General features: G+C 42.9%; 2 protein-coding genes across 2 annotated transcripts; one reads left to right on the forward strand and one right to left on the reverse strand.

The window, feature by feature from the left end:
- Positions 1-276: 276 nt before the first annotated feature.
- un119 (unc-119 homolog) lies at positions 277-4,685 on the reverse strand. The gene is made up of 5 exons (NM_001173954.1): positions 4,406-4,685; positions 3,083-3,196; positions 2,738-2,837; positions 2,422-2,594; positions 277-1,991 (listed from the first exon to the last, which is right to left on the reverse strand). The coding sequence occupies exons 1-5, from the start codon at positions 4,638-4,640 to the stop codon at positions 1,876-1,878; spliced, it is 738 nt and encodes a 245-aa protein (NP_001167425.1). The 5' UTR covers positions 4,641-4,685; the 3' UTR covers positions 277-1,875.
- Positions 4,686-5,577: 892 nt separating this feature from the next.
- On the forward strand, positions 5,578-13,240 carry LOC106583307 (trichohyalin; the record flags this gene model as incomplete). Its single annotated transcript, XM_045705808.1, has 2 exons — positions 5,578-5,799; positions 10,904-13,240. A coding segment is annotated over exon 2 (2,322 nt), but the record flags the coding sequence as incomplete, so codon positions are not given.
- Positions 13,241-13,249: the final 9 nt, after the last annotated feature.

Below are 13,249 nucleotides of genomic sequence, written 5' to 3' on the forward strand. Positions count from 1 at the left end.
AAAGTTGAATTTGAATGCAAGTACAATCAGGTGACATGCTACAGTAGGTCTCTCTGGGAGGGGGTGTGGTGAAAGTACAAGTACAATCAGGTGACATGCTACAGTAGGTCTCTCTGGGAGGGGGTGTGGTGAAAGTACAAGTACAATCAGGTGACATGCTACAGTAGGTCTCTCTGGGAGGGGGTGTGGTGAAAGTACAGTGCCTAGTGAAAATCTATACACCCCTTGCACCGTTGTCACATTTTCTGCCTTCAAAATAAATATTTAAAAAAGAGATTACATTTAGTTTTTATTTCCTACTGATATACACAACAAGCTCCACATTTTCAAAGTGAAAGAAAAAGTATAGAACTAAAAAAAAAGAAAAAAAAGAATTAAGATGTTTTCAGACCCCATAGTTAATATTTGGTGGAAGCAACTTTGGCAGCAATTACAGCTGTAAATAATTTTGAATAAGATTCTACCAACTTTGCACAACTCTTAGGGAAACATATATCCATTGTTTTTGTCAAAATTGCTCAAGCTCAGTACATTTGGTAAGGAATCATTGATGGACAGCAATATTCAAACATTGTCTCTCATTTTCAATCAGATTTAAGTTAGGACTGAGACTGGACCATTCAGAAACACTCAACACCACTTTGAAATCCATTCTGGTGTGTCTTTGGCATTAACATTGGTGTAATTGTCTTGCTGTAAAATAAAACTCTATCCCAGGGTATTCAGAAGGCTGAGGCTGGTTTTCCTCTAACTTTTTACCTTGAATTTGCTTGTTTCATATTTATTTTGATCCTGACAAACTCACCAGTCCCTGCCAGGGACAAGCAAGGGGTGTGTAGACTTTCACTAGGCACTGTATGTGAGTGAGCTGGCATGTGTGTTTGACAGTGAGTGTTTGTGTGAGTGGGTTTGTGTGTGTCTTCCCCCTTCCTCTCTTATTAATACATCTAGAGTGGCGGGTGGGAACAGCAGGTAACGACAGAGAGAGAGAAATAGAGAGAGAGGGAGAGGGAAGGAGATTGTTTCTATGTCTGTCTGCCTATCTGCCTGTCAGTCTGCCTGTCAGTCTGCCTGTCTGTCTGTATGTATGTGGGCATTGTCTGGTCCTTTATGAGTATGACTCCCCCTAAAAGTCAAAGAGTGAACAGTACATTAACTGTCCTTTTACACACTAACATAAATCACTTGGTTAGCTGAGACACATTTCCTTTTTAGTGGGAGAAAGACAAAGCACTATATGGCAGAATGTTGCCATTCTACTGCCAGTAGTCTATATGGCAGAATGTTGCCATTCTACTGCCAGTAGTCTATATGGCAGAATGTTGCCATACTACTGCCAGTAGTCTATATGGCAGAATGTTGCCATACTACTGCCAGTAGTCTATATGGCAGAATGTTGCCATTCTACTGCCAGTAGTCTATATGGCAGAATGTTGCCATACTACTGCCAGTAGTCTATATGGCAGAATGTTGCCATTCTACTGCCAGTAGTCTATATGGCAGAATGTTGCCATTCTACTGCCAGAAGTCTATATGGCAGAATGTTGCCATACTACTGCCAGAAGTCTATATGGCAGAATGTTGCCATTCTACTGCCAGTAGTCTATATGGCAGAATGTTGCCATTCTACTGCCAGTAGTCTATATGGCAGAATGTTGCCATTCTACTGCCAGTAGTCTATATGGCTCTAATGTGGATCTGTCCTGCTGTTCTTAAACTTTTCCATACTAGCCCATACAGCTATGCCATGACAATAAAGTTTGTTTAACTTACAGTACTCAACACTTGGGTGAGAGTCTGTTTGTGTGAGTATAGGCTTTGGCACAACACACACACAAACATACACACACGCACACACACAGGCACATAACACACTCAACGCCTGCCCCCGTTATAAGAGTAGTCTGCCTTGTTGTGCATGACCAGTCTGTTGTCTACGAAGTAGAAGCTGTCCGATCTCGTCTCGTAGGGATGCTCCACCATCTGATGAACTGGAAGGGAACATAATCATTACATGGAACATATTATTCTGTTGTTGATGTTATCTCCAACCATAGCCCCATCTAGCAAGGTTTGTCATAGCCTAGTGGTTAGAGCACTGGTTTAGTAACCGAAAGGTTGCAAGATCAAATCCCTGAGCTGACAAGGTACAAATCTGTCGTTCTACCCCTGAACAAGGCAGTTAACCCACTGTTCCTAGGCTGTCATTGAAAATGAGAGTTTGTTCTTAACTGACTTGCCTAGTTAAAGGTGATGTGCATGTCCTTCAGTAAATGATTGCATTTCCACATAAATGTAATGTACACATTTTATTTATTTACTCAAAACTATATATTTATGTAGCACTTTTCACACAAAAAAAAACTGTACCAAAGTGCTTCAAACGGGGTCATTGATTGATGGATGGAATGTGACACTCACCCAAGCTCTCAGACAGCTGAGGGAACTCGTAGATGTGTTCGCAGGTGTTGCGGCTGTTTGGGATACAGAAGCCGAAGTCAAAGTCAAAGCTCTTCAGGAGGTGATCCCTGAAGTAGTGCCTTTCAATCATCCTGAAGCTGTTCAGAGGGCGGTTACCAAGCGTAAACTCCACTCTGACACACAGAGAAAGGTGTCAACATACAATAAGTACTGTGTGTGTATGTGTGAGAGAGAGAGAGAGAGAGAGAGAGAGAGAGAGAGAGAGAGAGAGAGAGAGAGAGAGAGAGAGAGAGAGAGAGAGAGAGAGTAAACACACGTGGCTCCCACAGTCCTCAGTCGTAGGAATGCAGTGGTGAACTGGTAGCATACAAAACGTCCGGCACTCATGTCTCCCTCTCCATTCTCCTCATCTTCCTCTGAGGTCAAAGACACAACAACAAACAGGATATATTTTTAAACCAATGGCACGGTGATCAATAACAAATACAGGGTATTTCTCAGACATACTACAATAGTAACACACACACACACACACACACACACACACACACACACACACACACACACACACACACACACACACACACACACACACACACACACACACACACACACACACACACACACACACACACACACTGAGAGGGAATATGAACTGTACCCGTATGAGGTGGTTTGGCAATTTCAAACAAAACAGTCCCTGTCTCCAAGTCTCTGATTTTAAAGCGGATGAAATCTATGTCGAAGATGTTGTCCTCTGGTTTACACAGGTACCCTGGGATGGAGAGACAGTAGAGGTGGTCTGTGGCTGTCTTAAAATATATACTATTTTAAAGGGCAGTAAAATCTATCTATCTATTCTTTCTTTCCTGAGCAAAACTATAAAAGCAACATGCAACAATTTTACTGAGTTATAGTTTAAATAAAATCATTAGGCCCTAATCTATGGATTTCACATGACTGGGCAGGAGTGCAGCCATGGGTGGACATAGGCCCACCCACTTGGGAGCCAGGCCCAGCCACTGGGGAGCCAGGCCCAGCCAATCAGAATTAGTTTTTTCCCAACAAAAGGGCTTTATTACAGAGAGAAATACTCCTCAGCACCCCTTCCCTCCCCTCAGATGATCCCGCAGGTGAAGATGCCGGATGTGGAGGTACTGGGCTGGCGTGGTTACACGTGGTTCGCAGTTGTGAGGCCAGTTGGACGTACTGCCAAATTCTCTAAAACAACATTGGAGGTGGCTTATGGTAGAGAAATGAACATTCCGATATCTGGCAACAGCTCTGGTGGACATTCCTGCAGTCAGCATGCCAATTGCACGCTTCCTCAAAACTTGAGGCATCTGTGTTGTGTGAAAAAACTGCATGTTTTAGAGTGGCCTTTTATTCTCCCCAGCACAAGGTGCACCTGTGTAATGATCATGGCTGGATTATCTTGGCAAAGGAGAAATGCTCACTAACAGGGATGTAAACAAATTTCTGCACAGAATTTGAGAGAAATAATATTTTTGTGCTGATGGAAAATGTCTGGGATTATTCCTGCTCATGAAACCAACATGTTGTGTTTATATTTTCGTTCAGTATATGTGATTTTTTATTTAACTTGGGCAAGTCACTTAAGAACACATGCTTATTTACAATGAGGGCCGACCCTGCTGAACCCAGACAATGCTGGGACAATTGTATGCCACCCAATCATGGCCAGTTGTGATTCAGCCTGGAATCGAACCAGAGTCTGAAGTGACGCATCTAGCACTGAGATGGAGTGCCTTACACCGTTGCGCCACTCAGGAGCCCCATCTAGCAATGTTTGTCATAGCAACTAGGCTATTCAGGTAAATAGACAGGCATAGCTTCCCAGTTTTACTCAACGCCAGTGTAGCTATGTAAATTCCACTGTATGTAAATGAACCTGTAGCTAGCTACCCATTTGTATTAACAGCCAACCACTGCCAATATCATGTACAAAATAGATGTAGCCTACCCCGAGTAGCAACCCGCAATCTTAGGACCTCTTCAGGGGTGATGTGGCCAACTTGTGTTCGAAGATCATCTTCTGTGACGGGCCTACTATCCACCTGGCTTTGCCGAGACTTGAGTCTCTTCAGAACCCCTCCAACTGGCTTGCGCTCCCGCGCAGCAGCCGCGGAACTGTGCGCTGTGATCGAGACATTCTCAGCAGCAACAGGCGGGTCGATGCGAGCTTTAGCTCCGCTCATAATTACCAGTGATGATGACAACCTTGTCTATTTGTCTCGGTCTACCTCGCTCAAAGCAATAAGATGGCGTCGTAGATGTCGAACGAAGAACCTCCGCTTCTCGCTGACGATGGGTCAAGCACTTGTTTTTGTAAGCACACGCTTTACAGTTGCCATGACAACAGTTCAGAGAGCAAGTTGAGGCGAGACGGACTTTCAGAGAAATACCGCTAGGGGCAGGATGTGCACCACAGACCAGACATGGCACAGGCTACACCTGTTTGCTTTTAAACGCACACTCGGACTTTTGCGCAAAGTACATTTGGAAAGGACAATTCGATTTAGGCATGTGATGGGCAAAGGCATTCGAACCACATGTAACCCTTGTTTTTTTTAACACCCCACTGATTAACAGTCCCTCAATATTTTAAACACAATCTAAGATGTCTTGCTTTTCATACGCATTCATTCTGGAAGAGCCGGCTTTATGAGTTTTAGGATACTGTAGTATGGGGTAGGTTGAGCTAAATGGCTAAACTGAGCCACCCTTGTTTCTAGGAAATGGCCATGAATTCTGATTATTTCCAGGGATACACAACATCCAGAAATATATGTAGATATCTTTGTTAGAAATAATACAATATTTCCCATGATGAATGTAAAAAATTGCTCAATTTACCCACTCTCCCCTACTGTTTTATCTCAGCTGGAAATCTAAGGCTGTAGCCTATTAGTCAACACAATCCTATGTTTTATAGGCATAGGCCTACTAATTAGACTTTCAAAACTGCAACTACTAACTAGCTAACTACTACCTACTGCTATCTAGCCTACTAGCAAATTGTGGTCAGAGGCGCAAGAAACTAGGCAAAACCAAAATCACCATCAACAATCAGGGGAATTTTGAGCTTCTTGAACTGTAAAAATAACCAATTTCTCTAGCCTCTTGTTCAATTCATATCAAACCTGTTTGTCCAGTCAGTCATGCCGCAGCACCTGTGGGAGGGACAGATCTGTCCGGACACCCGCTCTAGGGACTGTCGCGGACTATCGTTCGCTGTGGCACAATAGTATTCTTGTGTGGGATCTGTGTTGAATGACTTTGGGAGAGACGGAGACAAATTCACCAAACAGCCTCTGTTCAACACATATCGTAATCTGGAGATCCTAAAGATAACAGGTAAAGTCTCAAGCCTATTCATATAAAACACCTGAGTTGTCAGTTGATCAAAGCAATATGTTCACTCCAGTAACAGCTACGTTATCGTTAGTAGACTATTTGATCATAAAACGCTTTTAATTTGTCGGTATAGGCTAGGGATATACAACAAGGAAAAGGTATACTGAACTATTTCACAAGCCAGGAATCATGATAGCGCAGGAGGTCATTCCAGGACTTTAGTTATTTTAACTTTTATATATATATATATATGCGCTGGTTTTAACATGACTATTTATTTGGTCTCTCTACCTGCGGCGAAGAAGATATACGATTACATGAGTTCAACGACAGAGAGTTCATTGTGTGCTGCATTTATTTATTGGTCACTTATTAATACCAACTAAGGTTACAGTCAAATAAGTTTTGTTTATCGCTTCTTTTTCAAACAACCAAACATGGCGCAATACTTTGTTATGTGTTCTGTAGAAAAAAAAGACCTGTCTTAAATATAAGTCTGCAAAGGATAGACTTGGCAAGTAGAGTGTATTTTCTTTGGTGGACTGACTGCGAACATAGACACAACGATTTGAGACTGGTGGAAGCTCAGTTGCAGGTGTTCTGGAATTGCGAATACAAAAAGTATCACAGTATTTTTTGTGGTCTATTATATGGGGTGGAATAGATCATTGATAAGACAAATAACAGAATTGGCTAATAGTTTTTGATTGAAAGTGGTGACCGTCACCATTTGTTTACAACAAGAAGTGACTATGTTGCAAACATTTCCCATTAGATCGTATTTAACTATGTGACAGAGCCTTATCCTGTACTTAAAAGTGGAAACCCAGTTTGATGAGAGCCCTAAGTGCCAGTACTATAATGACGGGACTAGAGAGGGGGACAATGTGCTTTTCTGGTCAGAAGTAGCCTAGTGCACTCTATAGGGAATTAGAGTACTGTCCCACTGGGCAAAGACATCAGCTCAACATCTAGTTTTGATTTGTAATTAGTTGAGTTGTCAACTAATGTGAATTCAGTTTGAAATCAACAAACCATTTCACCATGTCATTGGATTTAGGTGGCAAGTTGGGTGAATACATGACGAAAATCTCTTACATTGATGACTTTTTGCAAAACCAAACATTGTTCCACATTGATTCAACATCACCACATTTTTTATTTATTTAAATGACATGGAAACAATGTTTATTGAACCAGTTTTTTCCCAGTGGGATTTGGGACATTCACCTATGCCTCCCAGTCAGACCTTGGGGCTCCTCAGATGGTTTTAAAGTGCTTCATATATGGAGCAGTGGAGTGTGGTTGGACTGGTTTATACTACATTGAGAGCTGACAGGAAAAACCAGACAGGATGTGCGACATGCAACTGGGACACATTTGTGTTTTGTTACATTCAAATCAGATGACTTCACTCACAAATCAACCAAACAACCTGGCTTGACTCTTTAGTGTCAATCCAAGAATGGTTAGAATTTGAACAGCTTCCTTAAACATCTCAATAAAAAAGTCATAATAGCATAGAGATTTGGCACTATCAGCTATACTAGTATCAATCAGAGATAACATCTATTTAGATTTGAGATTAAATCATGAATATCATGGCAAAGGAAAACTGTCACTGTTTATTTGAAGGTAAACAACTTCACTTTTTGTAGATCGTCCCTGTAAAGGTGATCATAAGTATAAGATGAATCATCTTTAACTCTGTGAGACCCAAACATAGATTCAAATGAGGGAAAAAAATATTACCCTCTAGAAATACTTCTAATAGACCTCTGATGGATCAAAATCATTGACAGGTGATAGAAAATATTGTGTCATGGTATATAAACCTGAAATTAATTCTTATTTTGTCTGAAATAGCAAAATGTATCATCTTGACCAATCCATATTTTAGAATTGTGCTATCATAAACATATATTTTTTAAAGCCTCAACTATTTTGAAATACATACTTTTAGTTGTATTTGGCTGTACTTTCTGGCTGAACTTCGAAAGATAACGTGTCTTTACCATAAAATTAATGACCGTGAATGGTATTATTCTGACTTCATAAACCACTATATAAAAAAATATATATCTTCATTTTTGTTATTTTAATATCTAGAAGGAACATCAAAGTTAATGTTGAAGTATTTGGTTATCCATATTTGCAGAATTCAGAAGGTATACAATCTCTTTAACTTGTCTATCAAATGTGGTCCTATGCCTGAGTTTGGCCACCCTTTAATAAACCCAATGTTGCATATTTGCAACACTTACAAAACTACCTCTACATCTGACTCAGAATGCGTGTTTCACAATAATTTTTAAAATATATAATCACTACATCTTAAAGAAGACAGGAACAAATATTTCAAGTCACGTAGTTGCATGGATGGCTTACTACATATGCTTGTGTAGGGGACCAGTGTGGTCTCAGACAAGTGGACAGGTGTCAGATTCAGAGTTTTAATAGTCACATGTACAAGTTTGCAGGTGTGATTGCAAGGTTCAGTGAAAATCTGTCTAGTGGTGGCTATCAGAGCCTGATGGTCTGAGGGTAGAAACTATTGGCCAGCTTTCCAGTTTTTGCCATGATGCTCCTGTACTGCCCATGTCTGAAGGGTGAACAGCACATGGCTGGGTGGCTGGGGTCCCTGATGATCTTCTTGGCCATCCTGCGACACCTGGTGTTGTAGGTGTCCTGTAGGGCAGGCAGTGTGCACCCAATGGTGCGTTCGGCTGCACGTTTCACCCTCTGAAGCGCCTTGTGGTTTCTAATGTTTCAGAGGCTAACAATGCCACAATAATCACTGACACACACAAATACGATTAAGAGATACATCTGGGCCTAAGGAGATGCACTGTGTTTGAAATAATTATTTCGTTTAGGACCTGTACAGGATGCAATTTAGGAAGCATTGCATTTTTGCAACTGAGGGTCTTAGGGTTAAGTGAATATAGTGCTAAAGATTTGTATTTGGTTGCAAATCCCTCGCTAAAATAAGTGAATTGTTATGCATAATGTAGAGTTTGGCATAACAACTGTCAGTCCAATGACATTTATTTCACTGACAAAACAATAATACTGTACAGTTACGGTGTAAGAGGTAGCTTATGGTATAAGAGGTACAGTTTACATACACCTTAGCCAAATACATTTAAACTCAGTTTTTCACAATTCCTGACTTTTAATCCTAGTAGAAATTCCCTGTCTAAGGTCAGTTAGAATCACCACTTTATTTTAAGAAGGTGAAATGTCAGAATAATAGTTGAGAGAATGATTTATTTCAGCTTTTATTTCTGTCATCACATTCCCAGTAGGTCAGAAGTTTACATACACTCAATTAGTATTTTGTAGCATTGCCTTTCAATTGTTTAACTTGGGTCACACGTTTTGGGCATCCTTCCACAAGCTTCCCACAATAAGTTGGGTGAATTTTGGCCCATTCCTCTTGACAGAGCTAGTGTAACTGAGTCAGGTTTGTAGGCCTCCTTGCTCACACACACTTTTTCAGTTCTGCCCACAAATTTTCTATGGGATTGAGGTCAGGGCGTTGTGATGGCCACTCCAATACCTTGACTTTGTTGTCCTTATGCCATTTTGCCACAACTTTGGAAGTATGCTTTGGGTCATTGTTCATTTGGAAGACCCATTTGCGACCAAGCTTTAACTTCCTGGCTGATGTCTTGAGATGATGCTTCAATATATCCACATCATTTTCCTACCTCATGATGCCATCTATTTTGTGAAGTGCACCAGCCCCTCCTGCAGCAAAGAACCCCCACAACATGATGCTGTCACCCCCGTGCTTCACGGTTGGGATGGTGTTTTTCGGGTTGCAAGCCTCCCCCTTTTTCCTCCAAACATAACGATAGTCATTATGGCCAAAACTTTATATTTTTGTTTCATCAGACCAGAGGACATTTCTCCAAAAAGTACGATCTTTGTCCCCATGTGCAGTTGCAAACCATAGTCTGGTTTTTTTATGACGGTTTAGGAGCAGTGGCTTCTTTATTGCTGAGCGGCCTTTCAGGTTATGTTGATATAGAACTCATTTTTACTGTGGATATAGATACTTTTGTACCTGTTTCCTCCAGCGTCTTCACAGGGTCCTTTGCTGTTGTTCTGGGATTGATTTGCACTTTTCGCTCCAAAGTACGTTCATCTCTAGGAGAGGGAACACATCTCCTTCCTGAGCGGTATGACGGCTGTGTGTTCCCATGGTGTTTATACTTGTGTACTATTGTTTGTACAGATGAACGTGGTACCTTTCAGGCGTTTGCTCCCAAGGATGAACCAGACTTGTGGAGGTCTACAATTTATTTTCTGAGGTCTTGGCTGATTTCTTTTGATTTTCCTATGATGTCAGTCAAAGAGGCACTGAGTTTGAAGGTAGGCCTTGAAGTACATCCACAGGTACACCTCCAATTTACTCAAATGATGTCAATTAGCCGATCAGAAGCTTCTAAAGCCATGATATCATTTCCTGGAATTTTCCAAGCTGTTTAAAGGCACAGTCAACTTAGTGTATGTAAACTTTTGAAATAATCTGTCTGTAAACATTTGTTGGAAAAATGACTTGTGTCATGCACAAAGTAGATGTCCTAACCGACTTGCCAAAACTGTAGTTTGTTAACAAGACATTTGTGGAGTGGTTGAAAAATGAGTTTTAATGATTCCAACCTAAGTGTATGTAAACTTCCGACTTCAACTGTAGCTTTTTCAGAGGTCGTTTTCCTCTGTAAAAATCTAGCCCAACCAGCCTCTTTTAGCTTGGCCTGAGAGAACCAAACCGACTGGCTTTCAACTCTGAGTATCACCAGAGTATGTGAAAGTGACATGTTATGGTGAAAGTTTTTTTCACAGAGAGCAGAGTGACAGCTTAATGTGAAGTAAAGCCAATGATTTGTTTTATACCTGGCTTCATGTAGCATGATTAGCCTAACATAGCCTTTCTTCTTCTCCCCTCTCTTCTCACTTCCTCCTCTTCCTCCCCTCTCCCTCCACTTCTGTCCCTTCACCTCTCCTGCCAAACTCTCCCTTTCTCTCCACCACTCTCCTTTGCTCCACTCCCCTATCCTCTCTTCCCCTTTTCCATACTATTTTCTGTTCTCAGGAACGAAGTGAGGGCATGGCAGCTCGTGTGGACGTGCCCTCTGGTGAGGTGGGCCAAGCAGGAGATGTAGGTGTCAAGCCTGAGCTTGGCCCCAAACCTTGCCTGATTCCCAAACCCTTTTCACTGCAGAGGAACAACACATTCCGCTCCATCCTAGCCCCAAAGACACCCACAACCATTCCACAGCAATCTCAGACCACGCCCACTACCTCCAGCAAACCAGAGCCTTGTCAGCCTATTAGTGCCCCTGTGTCTGACTCAAGCAGCGTTGTGAAACTTGATGCAGAGAGCACCACGATACCTGAACTGACCAATGCTCTCGAAGTTCCTTCAGCCATAACACCCAAAACCGAATCGACCCACACTACTGAACAAAACCAAACTGTTCTTTCCACATCCCTTACTACCCCAAAATCTGAGCCACCAGCTAGTACCACATCTGACCCAACTGGAACCTCAGAGGCAAATCAAGTCAGTCTATCTGAACTGGACGAACATGGTCCCTCTGATACAGGCCACTCCGCCACAGGAACTGAGGCTGTACCATCACCATCAGTCACCTCAACTCCTCTTCAACCGCAGTCTGAAAACACTGTGAGTGAGCCCACCCCTGCGGTCGTCAGGCGCCATGCTGGGAAGGATCAGGCAGCCCACTTGGGAGGAGGCAGGAAGCGGCTGTCCATGGAGCTCACCTCCAGGTTTGAGTTGGCCGGCCTCTCACTCCCCTCACAGCCACCAGCTAACCAGGAACGGGAACAGGTGACCATGAGAGAGACTGCAGTCCCCAAAGTGTCAGTCCTCAGGGCGAAAGAGGAAGAGAAGGTCACTAATTCACCAGGGTCACCGTCTGACCCGGAGTGCAGACTCAAGCACTCAACACCACTGAAGGAAGAGAGGGATGGAGAAGGGGTGAAGGAGGAAGGAGAAAAGAAAGGGAGCAGCATACAACAGAGGATCAGTCTGCTGCTGGACTCCTCCTCGAGGCCAGAGGCTCTGACCAATAGGGAGGAAGTACCTCATCCAATGAAACAAGCAGTCAGTTCTGGTGGTGTGAAACAGCGGATCAAAGACTGGGCAGCAGACACACCTCCTGTTCAGGCATCCAATCAGAGGGTGGATGTTGCCCCTCAACCATTCCCTGTCAGAGTTCACCCTGTGTTGACTGCCACTGTGGGGTCGTTGGCGACAAGCAAAAGTGTTCAGTTAGCTCCTCGAGAGGACAAGGCTTCCACCCTACTTCACGCTGGACATTCTGGGATAGAAGATGAGGAGGAGGATGATGAAGAGGAGGATGAGGAAGAAGAGGAGGGAGATAAGGAGGAGGACGTGGTACCACTCTACAAAACAGTAGGGATGCTTCTTGGACAGGAAGATGGAGAGGAAAAACAGGAGCTAGTGGTTGATCAAATAGGGAAAGAGATGGAGGCTAAGGTGAAAGAGGAGGAAAAACTTGCAGAAGTGGATAAATTAAAACAGCTAGAACTAGAAGAGAGACAGGCAGAAGATGAGAGGGAGAGAGAAAGACAAAAAGTAGTGGAGAGGGAAATGAAGAGACAGAGAGAGGAGGAGAGGGATAGGGAGAGACAGAGACAGGAGGAAGAGAGAAAGAGGGAAGAAGAGGAGGAGAGAAAAAGACAAAGAGAAATGGAGAGGGAAATGAAGAGACAGAGAAAGGAGGAGAGGGATATGGAGCGACAGAGACAAGAGGAGAGGGATAGGGAGAGACAGAGAGAGGAGGAGAGGGATAGGGAGAGACAGAGAGAGGAGGAAGAGAGAAAGAGGGAAGAAGAGGAGGAGAGAGAAAGACAGATTGAACTTGAGAGGGAAATGGAGAGACAGAGAGAGGAAGAAGAGAGAAAGAGGGAAGAAGAGGAGGAAAGAAAAAGACAAAAAGAAATGGAGAGGGAAATGAAGAGACAGAGACAGAGAGAGGAGGAAAGGGATAGGGAGAGACAGAGAGATGAAGAAGAGAGAGAGAGAAAGAGGAAAGAAGAGGAGAGAGAAAGACAGATAGAACTTGAGAGGGAAAAGGAGCGACAGAGAGAGGAGGAGAGGGATAGGGAGAGACAGAGAGATAAAGAAGAGAGAGAGAGAAAGAGGAAAGAAGAGAAGGAGAGAGAAAGACAGATTGAACTTGAGAGGGAAAAGGAGCGACAGAGAGAGGAGGAGAGGGATAGGGAGAGACAGAGAGATAAAGAAGAGAGAGAGAGAAAGAGGAAAGAAGAGAAGGAGAGAGAAAGACAGATTGAACTTGAGAAGGAAAGGGAGCGACAGAGAGAGGAGGAAGAGAGCGAGAGAAAGAGGAAAGAAGAGAAGGAGAGAGAAAGACTGATAGAACTTGAAAAG

This window comes from Salmo salar, chromosome ssa22 (genome assembly GCF_905237065.1).
Source record: "Salmo salar chromosome ssa22, Ssal_v3.1, whole genome shotgun sequence".
In the NCBI taxonomy this organism is placed as follows: Eukaryota; Metazoa; Chordata; class Actinopteri; order Salmoniformes; family Salmonidae; genus Salmo; species Salmo salar.

Coding starts and splice junctions, on each gene's coding strand:
- un119 (NM_001173954.1), bottom strand. CDS start 4,640: ATGAGCGGAGCTAAAGCTCGCATCGACCCGCCTGTTGCTGCTGAGAAT. Junction 2,838..3,082: donor TGCCAAACCACCTCATACGG/GTACAGTTCATA, acceptor CTTTGACCTCAG/AGGAAGATGAGGAGAATGGA. Junction 2,595..2,737: donor CTGAGGACTGTGGGAGCCAC/GTGTGTTTACTC, acceptor TCTGTGTGTCAG/AGTGGAGTTTACGCTTGGTA.